The sequence below is a fragment of the Solea solea genome, chromosome 1, assembly GCF_958295425.1.
Source record: "Solea solea chromosome 1, fSolSol10.1, whole genome shotgun sequence".
NCBI lineage: Eukaryota > Metazoa > Chordata > Actinopteri > Pleuronectiformes > Soleidae > Solea > Solea solea.
The window spans coordinates 42856996-42876746 of record NC_081134.1 but is presented as its reverse complement, the minus strand read 5'-3'; the positions used below and the strand labels follow the sequence as shown (position 1 = coordinate 42876746).

Here is a 19751-nt window from a genome sequence, read left to right as displayed (position 1 = left end):
GATGCAAAACAATCAGTGTTTGCTGCTCCTGTGTGTGCATGAGAGTGGGCATTTATAAAACTATCACCGCATTATCATGCCTGAGACATGTGAGCGGGTGCGGCATCTTCATCCTTAACTCGTTTAGGACATATTGAGGTCATTTTCCCCGGGTTTACACAACATTGCGTGAGAAGGGAAGGGTATCCGGTGGATCCAATTGCCCTCTGTGAGGGCGGCAGCGCCTCCATGAATGTGGCCTTTGAGTGGCGAGAGGCCAGTAGACATGCAGACAGCCTGTACTTACTGTATCTGGGAAATAGGCTTGATGCGACTTCAAACAGCCACAATGATGTTATTATGGTTCCCCCCCCCTCCCCCCAAGCCTGTTTCTCTCTCTCTCTCATTCTCTCGCGCTCTCTCTCGCTCAGAACTCATGAGTCAAAAGGAGGGAGTCTCCAGTGATCTGTTGTTTATCCTCTTTTTACTTGTGGTAGGCCTTTGACCAATCACTGCTTTAATTTCACTTTAAATGGGCTAAGATGTTTTTAGTTATCATTCCCTTTAGCACATCAAGCAATGATCATGAGTTTGTTTTCTCTCTTTTTTTACAGGGAAAGATTTCACGACATTTATTTTATTAAGCTAAAGGGACAAGTAAAACTTTTTTGGGGGGGGGGTGTTTTCCATGGAGGGACAAATTCATATTTAATGTTAAGGTTAAAGGATCAGTTTGTGGAATGCAACGGAAAAGAACAAGCTTGAAATGCTCGCGCCAATAAGCCATACACTTTCATAAACTTTCTTTTTTCTAGATAAATCAAATGAAATAAGACAGTAAATATTGCAAATACAAAGTTTTAACAATATGATGGTATGGCACAGTAAACAATACATAAAATGATGCAAGTGGCAGGCAGTGATGGCCGACAAGTGGATGTGTGCAGCTTTGATTTTGGAGCTGTATTTGCAGAAGATTTATCATCATCTTCGTCACGTCACGTTTTTTTGACGCTGAGAAATTTAAGGGGTAAATATTTCATCACATTAATTAAAATGTCACAATAATTCAGCAAAGTGCTCACTTACTTTTTTTGCTATTGAATTAAAACTATACAATGTGGTTCTGGTTAAAATATGTTTAATTGTGTGATTGACAGTTTAAAGGGTTAAGATTTGAAATATTTATACTCAAGGCTGTGCAGTTACCACAGAAACATACCAGCACTGCACTCTGTTTCCACTTCATAATCGCCAAGTACTCAAACTAATTGTTATCGCACACTGTAAAAAAAAAAGTACATTGTACTAATGTAATAATGTATATTTTAATCACACTGCAACCTATTATAGGGAAATATTGCATTAAAAATCAAAAATGATTGAAAAATGATGGGAGCGGTGTATGTAAAATAAACATGGGTGGAAGTGACAGATGACACTGTACAAAAACAAGGATTAGACTGTCAGCGCTCTGACTGGATAAATGCGGGTGTGTTTGTGTGTGCGTGTGTGCATGCATGTGTGTGTATGTATGTATGTGTGTGTGTGTGTGATGCATATTTAAAACATTTGCAATTTGATAATGAAAACAAACCCCGGCACATTAGCATGGAGAATTTCCCAGCTTTGCACGCAAACTTAGGGCAGGGGAGGGCCCCTGTGTGTGTGTGTGCATGTGTTTTGCTGTGGGTGAAGCCAGCAGCTGTTTAAATTCGGTCTAACAGTACTCTCTCTGCAACATGCCAATTTAAACACGATCCTCAGGGACAGAACCAGAGTCTGACACTTCTCTTCACCACCTCTTTCAGTCATTTTCTCTCCTTGTCCTTGTCTCTTCCTTTTTCTCTCTCTCATACTGTTAGGAATATATCACATGTTTCCCCACTGAGTTGACATTAAATGTGAATTTAGCTTCACAATATCAATAAATCCAGCCAGTACATTACACACAGAGCTCATTTATCTCACAGCAACACTGCAGTACTGATGCGAGGATCTGACTCGATTTATTTGCTCCCTGTCTTTACGAGGACAAGCCATTGTGCCCGATGAATAAGTCATTAGATCAGTGTTGCCTTCGTCCCTGAAAGGTCCAGAGGTTTGTTGCCGTGGTTCCTTTTCTAATAAACAACCAAACACAAAGGAACCACCATTACAGAAGGCTGCTCATTCATGATCCTGGCAGATAGAATTAAACTCTTAGACATTTGCAGCAGTAAAAGGGTCATATCTAAGCAGAGAAGGTTACAGACATCTAGTTTGAAGCATTGGTTTAATTGGATACACTGCAGCCAAAAAAGTTTTAAATCCAGATACTCAGAAGACAAGAGGAGATGGAGGTGCTTGTTTAAGGTCAAGTCAGATACTTTGTGAGCTGAAGGAGATAAACTGAACTGGAGGTTTGAATGAAAATCTACAAGGAAAGAAGGTGTATCAAAGTATTTTAAACCCAAATTAACCATAAAAGCCTTTTTTTTGAAAAGGAGCGCTGAACTCTGCCATGAAGCCAAATGTTGATCCATTATAATGACCTCTTAGAAGTTTTTGTATTCAATTTCAAAAAAAAGCTTTCTTCTGCTCGCTTATTCACTCACTGCTTCTTTAACTCATATCGCCTGTGCCCCGTTCTCTCTTATTTGCCTTTGAAACTACAGTTTATGTCACTAACAACACAATTTTTACCATGAATTCCCTTAGTGGGTCTTTAAGACTGCTGGAAATCAAGCATAGATACCACACAGACACACATACAGAAGGATTAACTAACTAATACACACATTTATAAATGTAAAAGTTCTAAAATGAGTGCCCTCAGTTAGTAGTTTTTTGCCCCAAGTTTTTTCGTGTGGGTAAATGTGTATATGCCCTACCTCTGTGTAATTATGCAAAAATCAATTGATTGTTTTCTTCTTGACTTTAACAGTGAAATGATATTTGAAGAGAGGCTGACGCATGAGGTACACACATCCCTAACCTAATGAATCATCTTGTTACAGGGCAGATATGCATGTGCACACACACAAAAATGTGCACAATCCAAATAAATCCCAGCATTAGGGCCCCATTGTAGCTCTGTTTACTGACTTAAGATATACCTTTCTCCTAGCTCACAACTAATGCCTGGGGGGCTGAAGGAGTGAGCCAAACACAAGTCACGCAACTGCCTCCCTCTCTCTCTCTCTCTCTCACCCCTCCCACACACACTCTCTCCATCCTGGCTGCCTGGATACCTGGCTGCCCGGATGAGACATTTGCCACATGCTGTCCATCTTTAACAATGTGCCTTGTCGCTGGCAAGTCAAAGATGATCCTGCTGCTGTTTACTCACGGTCATTTTGCCTCTCACTGCAGTGTCCAAGTGACTGTGTGAGTTACATGTGTGCGATGAGGAAAAGCTCATCTTCAGCCTCTCTTCCACTGCTTGCTTCTCTCGTCTCGCTGCTCTAAAAATATTTTGTCAGGCTCACTCATTTGATGATAATTCGGCAGAGAGCAGGAGTTCATTTGGAGTTCATACTGCTCTGGATGCACCGAGTGCAGAAAAAGGCCTGCCAGCTACTCAAACCTATACACACACACACATAAGCAAGCCCTTTTAAACACCCCATTGGATCACATTTGAATTAGCTCTTGTGATTAATTGGCTCTTTCTGACAGAAATGCATGCTTTACACAGATAAATTAATTGGATTTGATATCACAGGAATTTCCTGTGGTAAAGTTACCTGACACTTTGCCCCGCCAACCAAATCTGAGCTTGACAAAAGGAACCCCCCTCACAAAGTCTCTCCTCCAAGTAACTCTAACTTGAGTGATCAAGTTAGATGATCAGAGGAGCTATTTTTACTCGGGCCAGTTACGTGCTGCTGTTTTCCTATATCAAATGCTGATGAAAGCGGACCTCATCTGGCTGACGGTAGTTAGTGTATCGAGCTGTATCGGGTCAGATGCCACCTTTGGTTAGTGATCTTTCCAACCGCATGGAAACATATCGATTTACATTAGGGAACAACAGAAACCAGGCCCAGTCACTGCTGTACAATGAAGCAGGCTTCAATTAAGTTAAATAAAGGTGACAGACTAAACAAAATGCTCTTATATACAGGATGCCCAGGCAGCCAGAAGAGAGACACAACCTAATGACATGTTGTACACATGGAGGTCCTGATTATTACCAGTGGGATTACTTATAAAGAGCATATGCTCTATTTCCTTACCATTTCGGCTTTCATTAAAAGTATGAAAATCAGAATTCTATGATTATGAATTTGCCTTTACGATGCCAAGTTCATAGACAGGTGAGATTGTCTACGAAAAAGTTTCATCAGACACAAGTGACAGCTTGTTAAATGGCGTTGGTTTCTCCCTCTCACCCCCACGTCGCTGGTTCGTGGTTTGTCTTGGTAAGACGTTGCCACGTATCGTGCCAGAGCAGCAGGGCAACGGAGTTCATTCATCAGCCACTATGAATAGCAGCTCCAGGCACATGGTTTACTCATCAACAGATCACATTACCGACACCTCTGAGCTTTTTATGCTGGTGGCTATGTTAAATTGGTTGTGCCATAGCTAATAGGCGTTGGGTGTTCACCAGGAGAACACTGGTGGGCATTTGAGACAGAATGATGGCTGGTGTTCCGTCCATGCGAGTGGATCTATGTCATGCCATCAGTTGATTGTCAGTTGATTGTTGCTTGTCTCTAATCCATGCAATCAGGACAATGGAGATACAGAGGCAAGCTTGCCAATAAGACAATTTGATTTCTTTCTTTCTACTTTCCTGTTTTCTAACAATCAAACACAACTCACATGTGTTCTTGTATTCTTGATAAATTGTTGAATTAATGTTTTGGGAAATTTGGTGTACCCACAACATTTTATTTTCCAGCAAAACTCAGGAAGCAGTTTTGCACCGAATTGCCTGCAGCACGCCACAGCAAATGAAAAAAAAAATGACAGTTTGGAGACTTAATGAGTGATTGAATGTGTTTTCAACATGTGGCTTTGGGCGGGAATAAATCTGAAAGCTATACTGCATGTTTGCATGGAGATAAACAAAGTCTGTTTGTTTGTTGTGAGGGGATGAATATAAATTGGCAATGTGACATTATTTAATCTAAGCCAAAAGGGCGTAGTTGAGGTTAAGTATGGTTAGAGTGGGGTGCTTGTAAAAATAGAACACTGCAAACCAAAAGCAGAACAAATGTTTGTAATAGGAAATACATCTGCCAAGAACATCATCATTCAATAAGTATATGTTAAAACTGAAAACCATCACAGCAGGATATAAGAATTCTAATTGAATGCCATGATATAAAAATATGTAAAACAACAGCCGGGATTTGTCAGAAAAGTTTGTAGCATCACTGTGTGCTTTAACTGCTTCCATAATATAATCATCATTTTCATCTCCAGGGCATTTGGCATGCTTGTTGCTTCCCTCCGTGTCCCACAGTGCTTCTCTCTCTCTCAGGCAGCGCCGCATGCTAGGCGGTAGCCTTGACAATAATTACACAAGACACCTACCAACAATAGTGTTGGGCCAACAAAGGCTTCTGCTCCTTCTGCATGAGTCCTGGCTGTCTATTCACACTCACTCAAACTCAAACACACACTCTACCCGTCTGTTCACACACACACTTGCACACAAACACACCTCCCATTGCCGCGCAGCCGCCACTAGCTGTTACAGTTAGCGTCTAAGGGGGCCCCCCTCGGCACTGATTTGAGTAATTCACTTATGGCCTTTTGTGATCCCAGGGGGCTCCGCTGGCCCCCCGGGCCAGCTGAGTCCAACTCCACTCAAGCGAGTTCAGCGTCTGTGGCACGAGAGGGCAGGCAGGGACAAAGCCAGTGTCATGCCTTTGATTCAAGCAACTAATGAGTTAGCTGTGAGGATCCTACATGCATACGTCGGCTTCTCCATTCATGGTCGTCAACACATACAAGGGATTAGCATGGCTGGCCTGTCGCACTACTTAACAGCTTTGTGTGGCTGATTACTGCAGAGTGGGCAAACACTACACATGCAAGAGGGTGGGAGAGAGAGCCAAATTGTAAATAATGTGCAATTTAGCATATAATCATTAGGCGGGTAATAGCCGTGTTAGCTGCAACAAACAGAATAAAACAGCTTGACATTCCATAAAACCCAGCTCATCCAAACTCTTAGGAAATATCCAAAGGCATTTACTGTTTACATATGTTAAATTAAAGTATTCACACTATCGTGTTCACAATAACTGAAGAGGAAAGGATAGGAATGATAAGGTGCATTAGGTCTGTCATACAGTGAGAACACATTACCATTTATACTAGGAATATATTAATCAACCAGAACTCTAACTCTGCAGAACTGCAGAACTCTTGGCATGCAATTATAGAGATTGCATGTGGAGGAAAGAGGAAGGAGAAAAGCCTTCGCATTGGCAGTTAGTCTGATCACGCACTCAACATGTAGCAGGAGAGAGGTAATTTGCTTTCAAAGAGGTCAGTGAGAAAAACAGAAAGAGAGAAGAATCTGAAATGATTTGACAATCAATCATAAGCGTTTAAGTACATTTTCTCAGCTGCACACACAAACTTCAGGATGATTTTCTTAATACATATCTAACATTTAATGATGTAATTAACTGATGAAAAGAAATTGTGTGAACGTGAGCTTCTGCATGGCTGCAGCTCTGGTCCGTCTCTAACGTGAAAGCTCATCAGCTTTCATTGCTCTTAAAAACCATGTTCATTTCGTGCCACGAACACCAGTACAGCACTGGCCAGTCTGCTTACATCTGTCCCCAGGCTTGTTGTGACATATGACATTTAACTGATATGATGGGCTGCTGGGAGGAATTCCTTGCGTCCTTTGGGCTTGCATGCACCATGTGCTTGAGGACTCAAATGTGCAACCATCAGGCGCAAATAAAGCGTCAAGAAATCAGCATGTGAGCATCGATTCACAGCTCATTGAGTTGATACTCATTGCCCACGAAGTTTAAATGATTCCAAGTGATTCCTAGTCCCACTCAGACTGTGATTGGGTCGTCAACAACAAGGGCGAACGAAAAGGTCTAAGGGTTTGACCTTCACTGGATTTGAGTGTTTGCTTCAAAAAAGGTTTAGACAGATGTAACAAATGGGTTAATGAGCTGTGCAGCTCAAGTAGCCTTTGTATAGCCACAACATGAGAACCTCTGATATAAGTATCACAGGCTAGCCAGATTCCTTTTAACACCCCAAACTATCCCAGTTCTCATCAAATGATCAAAACTCCTTTAAAGCTGTAGCTAAAATGGTCATGCCAACATTTTAAAGTTGCAGTGTTTGTTCGTGCTTTTATAAGCACAGTGCTGCTGTTGCCTCGGTCTGTCTTAAAATGGATCACTTCTGGTGCACACACCAGGCTACACAAAATCTAACAAGCTTGATCGGCATTGTGTGAACTCAATCGACAATGGTTTATGATTTGTTTATATTTAAAGTATCATAGTTCAACCGGGAGCAAAACGAAGAGTTTCATATGATTGCATGTAAACGTTTAGTAGAATGAGCTTCAGCGGGTCATAGACAAAGCCATCGAAATGACAATACCAATTTCTCCAAGACTGTGGGGAATTTACTGGTTGTAGTAAAAGGTTTACCACAAATATTTAATAGCTACATTTTACTTCAAACCAAAAGTACAGTGACCACACCGTGACCTTTGTATTGCTTAACCATGTCACTTTATTTATGGTGTGTGTGCAGCTCACTGATTTGTCTTGGCCTCTGCCCTGGTGTCTTGTCTGCCTTTGGGTTGCAGAATTTAGAGAAGGAAAAAGCCTAGGGTTCACTGAGAGTTTAGTAAACACAAGGTCCAGCTATAATCTGACCTGAACACTCTTTCACCCCTGAGCAAAGACTTCATTCAGGAACAGCTATCAGCACCACTTCCCTCTTTGGGAAATTAAACACTGCACTTGTGTTGACTCGATTGGACACATATTTGACATGAATAAGAATAATATTAGTGAAAGCGGGGCTTTCACTAATATTATTCCCTTTAGTTATTCCCTTTAGTTATCTTCAATTTCTAGATGAGAGAATTAGAACCAAGAACGATTGTTTCGTCTTGTTCTTTCCTTCCTCTATCATGGTTACAAAATCGTCTCCTGTCTGCCGGCTGACGTCATTGGTGGCATACACGAGGTGTGAGTCTGTGGGGTCTGTGGCCTTTCTCTTCCTCTTTTGCTGTAGCTCACCCGGCAGTAAGAGGCAGACAACAAACATCCTGAAACTGTCTCGCACACACACTCGCAGATGAGCAGGTGCAGACGGCTGCTGTACAAACTTGGTGTAGTGGTGAGACGATCAGCATGCGAGGTTATCAAACATGGCGTATATGGATAAGCTTGCACTTGAATCTCTCATCACATTTCTCTATGTCTATATGTGTGTGTGTGCTCCCACACCACATCAACACCCTGACTGGTCCGTCAGCTATGGGGGAAGGCGGGGCATTAATTGAGGACTTCCAGACACATACACACATTTATAAATGCACCTCACTCTGGTGTGGATACATTTACACCACAAGCATTTCGATTTGAGGTTGAGATTATTTTGGTGGTAACATTAGGTTTTGTGATGATATATTGCAAGACACTGCCAGCCTTCAGAGCAGATCATTTACTGAAAGCAAAGCAGTACAGATTTTCAGATTGTTGATGTCTCATGAAGGGCACTGCACATATTTTTTTTTATCAGAAGACGTAGAGCAAAAAGATGAAAACTGTATATTTAACTGAAAAGGGTTGAAAATAAAGTCGTAAAAAGCAACCAAAAAAAGATTATTACTTAACCAAAGATGCAGATTAAAATCTTCAAATTATATTTGTTCATCCACTGAAATTTAATCATCATCAGACCAAACAACTATTTGCTTCAGGCATTACAGATGTCAAGTTAAATATTTATTTCTTTTCACTTCTGTGGGAAAATAATTGTCTAACATATCAACTTTAGATTCCCAGTATGGATTGATGTTCCACATTCCACACAAACTTCTTTCAGCCCAACAGACAGTAGCACTACTTTTGAAAAGGCGCTGTGAAATAAGACAGAAACAGTCCAAAGAATATGACTCAGCATCAGCTAAATGACCATTTACCGTAAATATCTGTACAAAGTGTTACAAGAATGTTGATCTAAAAATCTAATTATACCTTTTTTTGCCCTTGAGGGTGTGAGGTAATTTCAGCTTGTCTGGAAAGTAATTTTACGGTCTCTTGAAACAAACAACAAAACAAGTCAACAAGCATCAAAACATCTCTGAACACAAAACTACTGCAAATGAAGTTGGTCCAGACATTTTTAACAATGTGAAACAATGTGTAAAATGTGACATAAAGGGATGATTATAATCATTTGGCTTTGATGTTGTTCACAGACAACAAAAGCTTTCTTCTTCTTTTTATTATAGACACTAAACTCGTACAGAATCCACCAATCATCAACTTTAATCTGACTTCCTCGATGACCCTGTAATTGGGGCTGACACTTTAAAAAAAAAAGCCTAAAGCATAAGAAAAATAAAAATATGTATTAGTTTAATGCAAGAAAGTTAAACAAGTTAAGAAAAGAAAGCATGATTTGGAGGTTCCTGTCAGTTAGTATGCAGCTGGTGCACTGGAGGAGGTGAAGGACACACTACGGATCTTTTGAGCGGAGGTGAGGACAGAGAAAGAGAGACTGGGGGGGCAATGAGAATGTCTAATGGATTAATGCCAATGCTGCTTTCCAAGGGGAATCTGATGATGGCAACACGAGGGTCAAGACCTCAAGACGTCGTCAAAGCTAAAATTCTGTCGCATCCCATCAAAGAACCGCAGCACACAGAGTCAAAATAGCCAGCATGGCATTGCGGTGAGTAATACACACTCACACTTGCAAAAACACAGGTGCACACAGGCTACCTTGCTCAAAGGCACTTTGACAGCAGCTCTATAAAGAAGAAGAACAAATGCCAAGTTAAGCCAAATGTGGATCTGAAGCCACTGTCACAAGTTTACCGCAAATAAGTTGTTTTAAAAAAAAACGTCTGTTGTATCGTGAGACAAGGCAATGGAGGCACAGCGCTACACACAAACAAAGCACGCAAAAATACATCTAACTAAGCTTTGGCGTTACAAAAAATCCAAATCATGCTGGCAGCATATTTTGATGCATTATTACAAATTACCTCAAATGATATCAAGCCCAAAGCAGAGCAATACAACAGCCTTATTTATAGAATGGCAGGGTGCACATTAGAGAGCAAGGACTGTCCCTCATTATGTGGTCTATGATCTCTGTCTTAAATCTCCCATCTGATTCCCATCAAAAGCTCTGTTGGCTTCTAGTTTTGTTTGAGCCCGTTTCAGTTCATATTAGTCAAATAGGCATCAAAGCAAGAGAGGATAAGAGAGGATGAGGGGGACAAACAGATGAGGGAAGGATTAAAGGTGGTTGACAACAAAAAGCATGTCACATCTAGTTGATTGCAGGTGTTTTACGATACAACAACTGCAACAACAACCTGTCAGCAATGACACAAATGAATTAAGAAGGGGGATAACAGCTCTCTTTAGAAAAATAGGGTTGTAAACATATTGAATGTCTCATACAAAGCAAAATTATAAAAAAGCAATGAAACACAGTCACGCAAAACAGACTTCTTAAAAACACACATCAGCAGAGGAGAAATAAAGACAATCGGGGCAGAAAGACAAAGGAGGGATAGTTAATCCTCAGGGTAAATATTTAACAAGCTCAGCAATTACAGTGAGGGCAGAGGCCTTACACGGAGGAGAAGGGAATTATAGCCTGCCGACTGTCAACAAACACACACACACACACATGGACCCTCAAGCAAAATTGCAAAAAAAAAAAAGATAAAATAAGACATAACATTTAAAAAATAGGACTTACTGTCAGTGATTGTGTTATTATTATTAGGACATTTTTTTTGTTAGTTGAGTTAAGGCGTGTTTCAGATTCAGGAGTGACTTTTTCCATTGTGTCCAGATCAATAACACACTACACCTTTAATATGACAAGAACAGACGACAGACGACATTCATAACTTTATGAAAGTACATTTATCCAAATTTTATATAGTCTGTATTGTCTTGGCTATCCTATCAAAATAATAGAACATAAAATTTTAAATTAAGAGAAAATGTCTTCACATTGATTTATTTAATAATTTGATACTTTGAGCCTAATTGTGCACAAACTTTTTTTCTGTTTGGTGACAAACATGTGAATCATGTGGCATTTTTCCTGTAAACACATCATGGAATAAAGAAACTATGTATGTAGTAACAGTGACAGATGCACACAACTAGCAGAGGGGTATGTTTGCATCCACTGCACTGGCACACAGTTTATTGTGCTCCACCCATGTGCCGTCACGCAACTGACACATGGTAGAATTTCAGGTGCTTCCAAATCCTCCTGCTCCTCTTGTCTCTGAGCCTCACACTATACATGAGGTACACATCATTTGTATATGTATTTATAAATCATAAATCTACGTCTTAAAAAGACAAGGCAAGTGATACAACTCAACCTGAAGCCAAATCCTGTACTCACTGTATCACAACATCAGTCACAACTCAGTAGCAACTTCAAACAGTCCCTCCAGTGGACAAACAGGAGAACTGCAGGGGGGAGAAGCATATTCATTCTTCCTCTATGAAACAGATGATAAAGAAAAATAACACTTTCCGTTGCAGATTTTTGCGGTTTAATGTCATGCGTCCATAGAATGAGTCACTGTTCAAAAGAGAAATAAAAAAAAAGATATGACGATGAGTCGATCTAACCTACAGGAAGGATGTGGACGTGTAAATATTACTCATCTTAGAGTTATCTGGAAATGATCTGGCCTCACTCAGTGTTTAAACACCAGTGTGAAAAGTGCAATTGCAAGACTCAGGCGACTGAAGACAAATGGACGTAGATCCCAATCCCTCCTGTTTTACTCTAATTAATCCCATTAGTGGGGAATCAAAAAACAGCTAAGCTGGTCACGTAAGCCACTGCTAATAAGGCGGACAGCAGATGCAGAAAAATCAAATGCAAGTTTTGGCATTAAAGTATGTTATGGCTATTCTGGAAAGAAGATATAAAATAATTATCGACAAATGCAACTTTCTCCTAACTTTATCAGCTATGAGCACTGCTAAACAATCCAGAAGCAATATCACCTACCATCAGCTTATCAGATCACCTTTATTACATTCACAAGTTCCCTGCTTTTACTGCACTGACGCTCACTGAAGCAGCAGCCTGTCTCTGTGCGTGCGCCTTTATCCAGGAAAGGGACTTTTAATAAGTCCGATTAGCACCATTACTGTATCTTTGCGTGTTGGCTAAGCTAAATGAGAGTAAAATAACTGAGTATAATGTGGTGTTGCATGACAGTATGCCAGTTGTTGTGCTTAAACGCTAAATACCCTGATGGAAATTAGGGATACAGTAAAGATCAGAGGAGGAGAAGGTGAAAGAGGGGAGCCACAGAGATGCCTGCAACATTTTCAGCTGGACGGCCAACAAAGACAATTTAAAAAGAAAGCAGGTTTCCATGAGGAATCTCTTCCCTCATCCTCCTTTCCGTGATGTTATCATGCACATTTTTCCAGCAGGACAGTAAGAGGATGTTAATTTTCTTAGGGGGAAATCTAATTTTTCTTTGTCACATCCAGCTGTTCAGTGGCCTCCTTGAGGTTAAAGCAGCCACCAGAGCCGCCGGCAACAAAATACGTTACAAAGATGCCCATTAATATTTTAAGACGATAGTGGAGAATAAGACGTGAAGGCATTCACTGACTGATGGGAGTGTGGGAAAACACACAGAGATGCCATCACAGACGCCTTTTACAAATAATCGCAGTCATCTTCACTAACTGAAAAAGAGTAAGATGTGAAACTGAAACTACACCAAAATACAGCTTCAAGTATACCAAAAGAATTCACTGATAGAGATTCAAACGTAAAAGTTTTCAGTCAACCATGAATCCAAAAGAAATAAAACCTGCATGTCCCACCTTGTATTATCTCTGTTCTGAATTCAAGTCAGTTCTTTCTTCTTTATCATGAGACACATGAGACATTTCTCAGGTTTGTCCATGTCTCTGAGAGAAGACCAGGAATGATCAGGCTTCTATGATCAGCCCTTTTCCTGTGGTCGTAGTCTGCACTTTAAATTGATTTAACGGTCACATGCTACTGACAAAAACTATGTACGGACGAGCAACACAGATAAATACTGTATGTCAAAAACATTTGTTTGTGTGTGTTGTCACTATCACACATATTAATTAAAAAAAATAAATGGGTGAATATAGTCTATAATTTACTGAGTAACTTTTCTCTGTGCAAAAGTATTTTAATATATAGATTTTCTTCTCATAAAGTCAGGATAAAACGACCTGTAAGGCTGCTACTGCTGCCGTATTTATTAGTGAACATTAATTTGTTTTAAATAAACAGTTGCACTGGTATATTTGTGGTATATTTATGGACGTCCCCGACAACTACTCATGTTGACAATTTAAATAGTTTACCAAAGTGTCAATTTACATATGCTACATATACATGTATATAATCAGTATCAACTCAGAGAATGCCAACCAACTCAAAGCCATACACTTGCACACACACACACTTGCATACAGCAGATATCTGAGCCCATTCCACAGCAAATGTCATCTCTCGATTGCCTTTACCTTGAAAGAAGCTTTTGACACGGAGGTAGGAAACTGCAAGGCGCAGCACGGACAGCTTGTCCAGCTTGGAGATGACATCCGGGGGGAACGGCAGCAGGCTGGCCAGCCGGTCCAGCTCAGCATTCAGCCTGTCCCGATGCCGCTTGGACGGGTTGGTTTTCTCATTGGCAGTGGACGGCTTCCTGAGGATGAGACAGACAAAAACGAAATGGTTTTAAAATGCTATTCTTCTCTTTATGGCAAGGAAGTTTAAACGCAGTCATGAGAGATTATAAACTGTGGCTATTGAGAGAGTGTATTTAATGTATCTTAGCATTAAAAACTTCCACACTCATATCCACTCTGGGTGAAATGTAAAGCAATACCTGAGTCAAATGCATCCTGACTTTTTTTTTTGCGATCACAGTAAACTGTAAACTGTTTTTATTCGTGTCAGTTTGTTTTTATAGCTGTTCCTGGTTGTTATTATATAAACTTGTATGGTAACCACACCTTGCTTTGCCAACCAAAGCACAGACACATGACAACATAAACCACACATTTCCTTTTGACACAGTCTTCCCCAATACATCATGCACCACAGTGCCTTATGTTTAACACTAGCAAATTTGATTTATTTGTCTTCACGACAAGAAAAAACTAATGACCTTTGCATTTTTATCACGTCAAGTTTAAGTTGTTATCACATATTTTTTTTCCAGGCTTACATAAATCTTGTAGTTTTACATTATAGTCCAATATTTTTATTTACTTAAACAGGTTGGGGCTGTTTCATTATTGCCAGTAATCGCTGATATTAAAGGTAGTGGTCATGCTGCAGTCACACTGCGGCAGAGAAAGTAAAATGGTTGCAAGTTATTTGTGTATTTTAATATGGTGTACACAACTTGACCAGCAGAACTTAACATGATCCGCATATGTAATGGTCAGCTCCGGTTTCCACCACTGAAAGTCTCCACAGAGACAGAAAGAGTTTACGTGAATGCTTTGACTTTGTTTCACTGACATGTCCTGACAAATAATCCCATTTTGCACTTCTTGGTGTTGAAGAATACACAAAGAAACAAACATGGAACTCAATTTTTTATCAGATTATTCAGCCGATGTTTACTTCACTTTGTGGGTTCAAAAACAATACATGTATAACCATAAACACATCTTTATTCCAAAATTAAACAGGGTCACATCAGTAATGTACGAGAAGCAATGAATTATGATTCAAAGTCCTAAATCATGCAGTGGCATACACAGCAGAGTAGAATTTCAAATGTAGTTTCCAGTCCATGTTACAGGGGCCGGATTTTGATGTGGCAAAAGTTTCCTCTCAGATGTGCAGCGAAGGCAGTGCAAAACATGAAAACATTATAAATGCCACAGGCCTTTGCTAAATTACCACTTCCCTCTGCAAAATCGTATATAATACATTCACTATTCAGACGTCAGGTGATAAGTCTGCTCCAAACCAAAAGTGAACCTCAACTTTCCTCTCATTTCTATCAATTTTAAAAAAGAAGAGATGCCGACATTGAAATAACTTTGCAATATTGTATATTTGCAACAAGAAATTCTCACTATTTTACCTATCCTTAGATTTATAACTAGTTATGCTTTTCAGTCAGTATATCAGTATATATGCCTATGATTCAGTGTCATATACTGTATCTAGCATTAATAAGGCTAATTATAAGACTTAAGTTTTTTCCTGCATGTTACCAGACCAGAAAACAACTAAAGTTGCAGCAATGTTTCATACAACGCTGGAATAAAAAAAAAAAAAGGAGACGCTTAATTAACATATAGGCTGTGAGTATATCCTTAACTGTTTCTGGATGGGTTTCCTCCTCTTTCTGCCCGCATACATGCAGTCTCCCGGAGGAATCATAGTCATGCGCTCCGTGGAGGTAACAGGTGCGCTGCGGAGGAAATAGAGGGACGTTAACTTTACATGAAAGGTTGTGAGCGTTGTAACAGGTTCAAGGTTGGAAAAGAAAAATATAATAATAATTCTCTAGGTTCAGTATACAGTAAAACCCCCACATCCCAGGACAAATGAATCAATGATTACAACTTCAACAATAGCACAAGTGTAAATTAGAAAATGCCGTTTTAACTTAAACTACAAGGACGGTTACAATTTATCTTATTTAAGAGAAGAAAACGCGGGACCCTTGGAAATAAGCGATTCAATTGAATAATACATAAATTAATTAATTAAATCACACCAAAACATAAAAAATGGTCACTAACCCAATTTCTGTGAGGATGTCAGTTAATTCCAGTATAGTGTTGGTGGCTGCTGAGCCACATTCACTTTTAAGTGCAGAAAAAAAAGAGAGAGATGCGTCTCCCAGGGTGCACCGACGCGATAATGCCAAGTGATAAATCCAAGGGTGAATAAAATAAAGCGTCGAGGTCCTGTGTGCGCGCTCCGAGCTGATGTTTTCATCAGCTGCACTCTGCTCGGGGCAGATGTTGGCTGATGCTTTATACCCAATTGAGTCGCCTTCACTTCCTCGCGTTTCAGGTGGCGGATTCCTCTGAATGACATGTCGAGCTCTTCGCACGCAACTCTCTGCCCCTCACACACACACACACACACACACATCACACACACACACACACATACACACACACAACACACAAACATACAAGGCTTATGCTGCTTTCATGTTCTGCCTGGAAATTTGATTTTTCTGCTTAACATTATTTTCTAATAGGCATAAATTCTATTATTTGTGACATTTTCCTAACAAAAACGTAAGACTGGCGTTCTCACTGAAGTCATCAATATGCTTATTTTCGATTACCAGGTAGCGAATTAAAACAAACGTTACAAAAGTTACATAGCCTAAACTATGGTTTCTTTGTCCGTCGGTCATCGTTGTTGTCACTTTTACAACCCTTTACACACATACAATATCCCATACTGTATCTCATTAATGTTTAGCATGTGTTAAGACAAGTTAAACACTGCGTGTTTATGTTTAACCGCCGAATTCACACAGAGTGCACAAACAGTGGCCATTTTTACGAGGTGTCCGTGAAAGCAGCAGGGGCACAACCGGACCTGAGTTCCCAGTCGTGCGCTGCTAATACGCAGTCGGTGAGCAGCGAGAGGAGAGGGATCACACGCGAAGGGCACCGCGCGGAGAAATATACCTCCGGGGCTTACCATGAGGGTGTCCGCGGTCACTATCGTACGCGGAGCGGAGGCTTCACCCACAGGCGCCCGTTCATGAGAAGAAAAGTGGTTTTCGCGGTGGACGGGAATGTGCGTTTGTCCGCGGATGGAGCGTTTAGGTTCAACATAAGTGGCTCGGATTTAATACGAGATGTTGAGTCTGTGGGACAAACTGACAGTGACATCGCTGAGTGTTACAGGACCAATTAAGTATCCAGAAATCATAGTGACACGTTGTTTTTGAGTTGTATGCGCTTGTCATTGTGTATATGGTTAGCCGTCCTAAATACATTTAAACGCCTTTATTTTAAGATACTACGGCTAATTGTTTTTCTACACTTTTACGTTGATTGTGATTCCCGGAAGTGCTCAACTCGTTTTAGTCATTGTTTGGTTAACTAACCGATTTGTTACGCCACTGCGCTCACAATGTTTGTTCAAGGCGGTGTCCTGAAATCACTAAAGGAAAGATTATCACAACTATTTTCCCCAGGCAGATTTTTCTTTTCAGAAACTGTTTAATGGCGTATATCTACAGAAATAAGTGTACACTGTATATACAAAGTCCTCTGGTATTAGTTGTGACACGACCAGTTCACTGTATGTTTGTATGTATGAGTGAATGACTAATCGATTGCAAATCAAATAATTAATAATATTTTTGTGTGTTATCTGTTTGTAAATACATGAGACTAGTATGTTTAATTGTTGTGTGTTGTCAGTGAAACATGGATAACCCTCTTGATCACAGCATGTCATTTGTACGGCAGGCCCGCTGTACTGCCCCCTAGTGCACATATTCAATCACTACAAGCACAAATCCCAAACAAATCACCCATGTGTGTGCACAGGATATTGAGTATTTATGTGAAATGTGAATATTTTTCTTGTTTAAATAAATTGTAGAGGAGAATGATAATGTGATCTCTCACACAAAGCAAAAAAGAAGTAATGGGATCGGGTGTTGGTTAAAAGAGCTGCTTGCAAATGGCAAAAACAAAGTACACAACAAAGATGAAATGGACACTTATGGAAACATCAATGTAACTTAAACTTACAATTAGAGTTGTACCAAACATTCAAAATGTATTGCCGTTGCTTTTTCACAAAACATACATCCTGCAAAGGCTGTTGGGAACAAATGTAGATTGTTCCTTGCCATAAAGGTAGATGTTTTTCCTAATACCACAGTCTAGCAAACTTAAAGTCAAACTCCCCACCCATACTGCAACACTCATAATACTGTATCTAGTTTGTGGGTAGAGGACAATTGCAATTACGTTAGCAGCTAACCCAACCCAGTTAGGACAACACACTATACAGTGCATGAGTATTTGTTTATCTCAAGTCTTATTATTATTCAACAATGTTATCTCATATCATATTTTACCTACTATCATGCAGCCCTATTCAAAATGATAGAAGTGACAGCATGTCAAGGGCCATTCTGGCCATGATTATTTACTCAAGGTAATCTTTCCCTTCCGGTAATTTCAGTATTGGGACATAGGACTGTTGTTTTTCTATTGATGAGTTAATAATACTTGATAAAAACCTGTCACATGCCCAGTATGTGACGCTGTGATGTCTCCATCCACTATTTTTTTTTTTTTTCTGTTAAGCAGAAATAGTCTTATCTGTAATCTGAGGAGACTTCCAATGGCCAAAGGGATTGCTATCTCGTCATTACTGGTCAATCATTAAAGTCATTAGAGCTATTGAAGTAAGTGTGGCCTCATACCAGAGGTTGTTATGACAATTCAGACTGTTTAAAAATGGAGTGTGTGTCATAACGCAGCCCTGCAGGATTGCACCTCAGATTAAGCAGATGGCTGTCGGTCATACTGTTGTGCGATCAGGAGGGACGTTTCATATGTTGTGACAGGTGGGGTCGCGGATCTGCGGAGGTCTTAAGGTCATGTTTAACGCTGTCAGTGGCTGCGATTTAAGTTACTTTGGTATCAATGTAAATCCACTGACAACACAATCCAAGCTGCCTTCCAGATTAGCCCGGCCTTAAAGGGCTGTTCACACTGCTGAGGGAGGTCTTCGCACGCAAACCACGTACGTGTGTGTGTGTGCATCAGTCCATGTCTGTGTCCACGGTATGCGTGTGCGTATGTGGCTTAAAACACATTTCAGAATTATAACCATGGAGCAAAATAGCACTCAGTGAAGGCCATCTGCCAGGTGCAGTAGTGTGGCTTTCATTGATTAAGATGTCTCAGTTAGCATCATCATGGGATTTCAAGAGACATGCAGGGCCATGACATGACAAGTTGGATTCTAATGGACATCCATAATTAATTGGAAGGGTCAATACCGGAGCCTAGCAAACACACACTCGTTTCATCTGTCATTTAGGGCAAGCCTTTTGTGTCATACAAGACACAAGCTTGTCAACATGTGACAATTCTATTCCAGGAAACATGGTGCGATCCAAGCTGTCGGCCTAAATTTAGTCTAACCATGAGATTAACCTGAACTCATCAAACAAGACAACACTGGTGCTGTTGGTGTCAGGATTTGTGGAGCTGCAGCAGCGTAATCCATGACAGCAGAGAGCTGTTAATGGGAGAGACCATGTCCTGTCGGGTCACGACTCTATGGAAATACCCTGCAGACATACAGTACATGTGTTAATGCATACCTGTACACGTGCACACATGTATGCAAACAACACAAGCATGTGAAGCATCCAGTGATTGATACCAACCACGGATGAAGAGACCAATTTTTGTCATGGTACAACAAACAAATCAGCTTTGGTCTAACAAGGTTTTAAAATAGATAACAAACTCAAAAGACACATAGAAAAATAGAGTGCAATGCTCACTGATGGA

At 40.2% G+C, this 19751-nt stretch overlaps 1 protein-coding gene and 1 long non-coding RNA gene across 3 annotated transcripts in view; one reads left to right on the top strand and one right to left on the bottom strand.

Annotated features, from left to right (window-relative positions):
* Positions 1 to 19751, bottom strand: part of ahrra (aryl-hydrocarbon receptor repressor a) — a 67662-nt gene that overhangs the window by 42682 nt on the left and 5229 nt on the right. Inside the window, exons 1-3 of one of the 2 annotated variants that reach the window (XM_058623315.1) lie at positions 15975 to 16273; positions 15548 to 15640; positions 13728 to 13909 (exon numbers count right to left, since the gene is read on the bottom strand). In XM_058623315.1, coding sequence (XP_058479298.1) covers positions 13728 to 13909; positions 15548 to 15615 — 250 coding nt within the window. In that variant the 5' untranslated portion in view covers positions 15616 to 15640; positions 15975 to 16273. Of the gene's footprint in view, positions 1 to 13727; positions 13910 to 15547; positions 15641 to 15974; positions 16274 to 19751 lie in introns of those variants that run through there. The other variant, XM_058623323.1, reaches the window with a different exon arrangement.
* Positions 9461 to 14149, top strand: LOC131455604 (uncharacterized). Its single transcript, XR_009239818.1, has 3 exons — positions 9461 to 9684; positions 9759 to 9879; positions 13736 to 14149. It is a non-coding gene; the product is annotated as an uncharacterized LOC131455604 (long non-coding RNA).